Source organism: Cryptomeria japonica, chromosome 7, assembly GCF_030272615.1.
Source record: "Cryptomeria japonica chromosome 7, Sugi_1.0, whole genome shotgun sequence".
Taxonomy (NCBI): Eukaryota; Viridiplantae; Streptophyta; class Pinopsida; order Cupressales; family Cupressaceae; genus Cryptomeria; species Cryptomeria japonica.
In genome coordinates this window covers 287,410,800-287,413,714 of record NC_081411.1, presented here as the reverse complement: position 1 = coordinate 287,413,714, position 2,915 = coordinate 287,410,800, and the positions used below count along the sequence as shown (strand labels likewise).

The 2,915-nt window shown below is 32.9% G+C and overlaps 1 protein-coding gene across 1 annotated transcript; it reads left to right on the top strand.

Annotated features, from left to right (window-relative positions):
- Positions 1-607: 607 nt before the first annotated feature.
- Positions 608-2,184, top strand: LOC131067275 (endoribonuclease Dicer homolog 1-like). Its single transcript, XM_058002223.1, has 3 exons — positions 608-1,201; positions 1,361-1,519; positions 1,882-2,184. Exons 1-3 carry the CDS (start codon positions 608-610, stop codon positions 2,182-2,184), a joined length of 1,056 nt encoding a protein of 351 aa, XP_057858206.1.
- The last annotated feature ends 731 nt before the right edge of the window (positions 2,185-2,915 follow it).

Sequence of the window (2,915 nt, the reverse complement as noted above, 5' to 3'; positions counted from 1 at the left end):
AATAAACATGCACAGCTCTTGTGAGAATGAAAATAAAAAACCATCGATCGTGTCTTTTCAAAAAAATATGGAGAATGGTCTTCTTAGAAGAGTTGCTTTGAAGTATGGGTTTCACAACATTCTGTTAAATAAGCCTCTCAAAGGGTAAGCTAGTTAGATTGATACTATTTGAAACTCCTTGATTAATGGGTATTGATTTTTAATGGTCAATTAATGTGTATCCGCAGTCTATAAAATGCTTTCAAGATATGATAGACAAGTCCGAATCGGATGATAATGTAAAGCCTCCAACGGTTCTTGCTAATATTATTGAATCCTTATCTGGTACTGTGTATGTCGATAGCGAGTTTTCATATGAAGACTACTAAATTATTTTCTCTGTTTTAATTTTTAACCAGGGAGTTAGCTTTCCTAGAAAGTTTTATTAGTTAAAATAATGAAGAACTTATGAGGAATTAAGAAAATCCAATTTTTTTATCTCTATATAGAAATATAGTACTGTAGTACATATAAAGAAAACTAACTATGCAATTTTGGCTGCCATGCTTTACAGGTCTTTCGGCCTTTGTTAAATCCATTACTAATTAGGGAAACACCTCGAGATGAGATGGAAGGTCAGAAGAGTTCGTGCAAAGAACATAGTACCAAAGGAAATATTTCTACAATTAATCATTCTCCAAGCGAAAGTGAGGTACTTGAAGAAACACTTGAGCATTCCGTAAATCCTTGTGACGGTTCAAAACCAAAACTAAAGTCAGCAAAGTGTGACTGCAATGAAGTGACAAAAGTGAATCAGAATTTAACCTGCCAACTCCTTACCCCTTCATATGAGTCTATTGTACTGGACGAGATAGAAGAAAAATTAAACTACAAATTCAAGAGTAGAAATTTTCTGGTAGATTCATACTGTAAGATTTTAGAGAGAGTAACTCTCAACTTTTCCAAATGTTGCAATGCATGTAAGGAACTCATTAAATTAACAGATCTGAAGTCTCATAAGTTGACGGTGTTCTTTGGTCATTTGGTCCTCAAACAAGCAATAACAAAATATTTGTACATCACTTATCCCGACCTTCAATCAGGAACGCTGACAACGTTAAGATCTAACATTATGAGCAATGTGAAGCTTGCAAGAGTTGCTATAGTTAAATTACAAGTTCATAAGCATATGAGCTTTCAAGATAAATCTTTGGAAGATAAGGTAAATCTTTAATCTCTTCAATTGAAATCTGGAAGATGATTTATTTATGTTTCACTAAATTCATATTTGGTGTCATGTAGGTTAGCAGATTCATTAATAAATCCAAAAGATAGTTGTAGGGAGATAAACCCACCCTTATTCATATTTTGTGTAATGTAGGTGGTGAGATTGATTGAAGATACCAATGACAATTGCGAGGATGTGAGCCCACCGTTATTTTTTTGCAATATAGTTAAATCGATTGCTGGTGCAATGTTTCTTGATAACAGTGGTGTGATGTTGGAGAGCAACAGCTATGCTATAGACAAAGTTTGGGAGGTAATAAGTGAACACAATTCCCTTTTCCTTTTATTGAGAAAAAAAAATAGAAAACTTGTTTCTTACAGTATCCAATTTAAGGGTTTTCATTTAGTTTTGGCCCCCTCCTGTGGCTTACAAGTAAACATCTGGTGTTGTCTATTTAAGTGGGCAATCCCTTAGTTAAACAGTATATCTATGCCGTATTGTTGAATGCAACAAATTTAAGCTCTTGCTTGCATGTCCTCCATCATCCATCAACTTTACTTTCATAGCAAAACTTACATGACGTTTTTCTAATAGTTTCATTCACATAAAGAAATATTTTCTGCATAGTTATGTCTTCTTTCGTATTGTCTAACCTTAAAACTATTTGTTTGTAGAAATTCAAGATTTTGTTAGAGCCCTTGGCAACTGTGGAGACATTTGAGAAGCATCCTGCTACAGAACTTGACGGGCTATTAGGGAAAAGTGCCCACCGTGTTGAGTATAAAGACTATAATTTCAAAATATGTGAGGAGGAAATGATAGCTGTGGAAGTATTTATAGATGATCAGATGGTTGGAAGGGGTGAAAATAAAAAGAAAAAAATGGCAAAGAGGATTGCTGCAAGACGTGCTCTTGAATATTTAAAACTAAAATCAAGCCAGAAAATTTCCAGTGAAAAGGGACTGGTGAGTGGATAAAGAACACTCTATGAAATCTGATAGGTTGAATGTTTATCTCTCACTTTCATTAAATCTAGACCATAGTGTATTAATATTTAATTACATTATTAATCACTGCAACAAAATTTTCCTCTTCTGGTTCAATTCGCTTTCGTTTCAATGGACATGAGCTTGTTAATCTGCATTTGCAAACCTTACATACCTGAATAAATGAGTTCACAAAGTTTTTTGGGAACTAAAACAAATAGACTTATCTCACCTCCTACATTTTTTTCTGACATTACTTTGGGTGAAACTACGGAAGGGATTCAAGTGCCTATATAATTATGTCTTGTCACGATTTGATCCGCGTAGGGTTTAGTCGTCTAAGTATGACTGGTAATACTATACATAAGCCTTCCTGATATTTTTTACTACATGATCTTCTCATTGTCAAGAACTTTGGAATATATTATTCCAAAGTTAGGGCGTTTAAAATACAATTAAAGACGTATTCTTTCAGTGGGTGTTAAATATTGAAATTAATATTTTCTTTATCTAAATGATAGATAAACTTATTATTTTTCTAATGTTAATTAAAACAATTATATATATTATTTTTTTATAATCAAATAATAATCAACAAATTAATTTTGAAGTTTTTTCTTATGGGGATCACATAGTTTTTTATAAGGATAAATGGGTTTTACAAGGACCCGAAACCTAAAGTTTTATAATAGTTGGCCAACAGCCAATCTGGCAAGAAACAA

Excerpts from the sequence above, each read along its gene's own strand:
- LOC131067275 (XM_058002223.1), top strand. The coding sequence starts at position 608 with ATGGAAGGTCAGAAGAGTTCGTGCAAAGAACATAGTACCAAAGGAAAT. Across the intron at positions 1,202-1,360 it reads ATAAATCTTTGGAAGATAAG|GTGGTGAGATTGATTGAAGA; the intron begins GTAAATCTTTAA and ends TGTGTAATGTAG. Across the intron at positions 1,520-1,881 it reads CTATAGACAAAGTTTGGGAG|AAATTCAAGATTTTGTTAGA; the intron begins GTAATAAGTGAA and ends ATTTGTTTGTAG.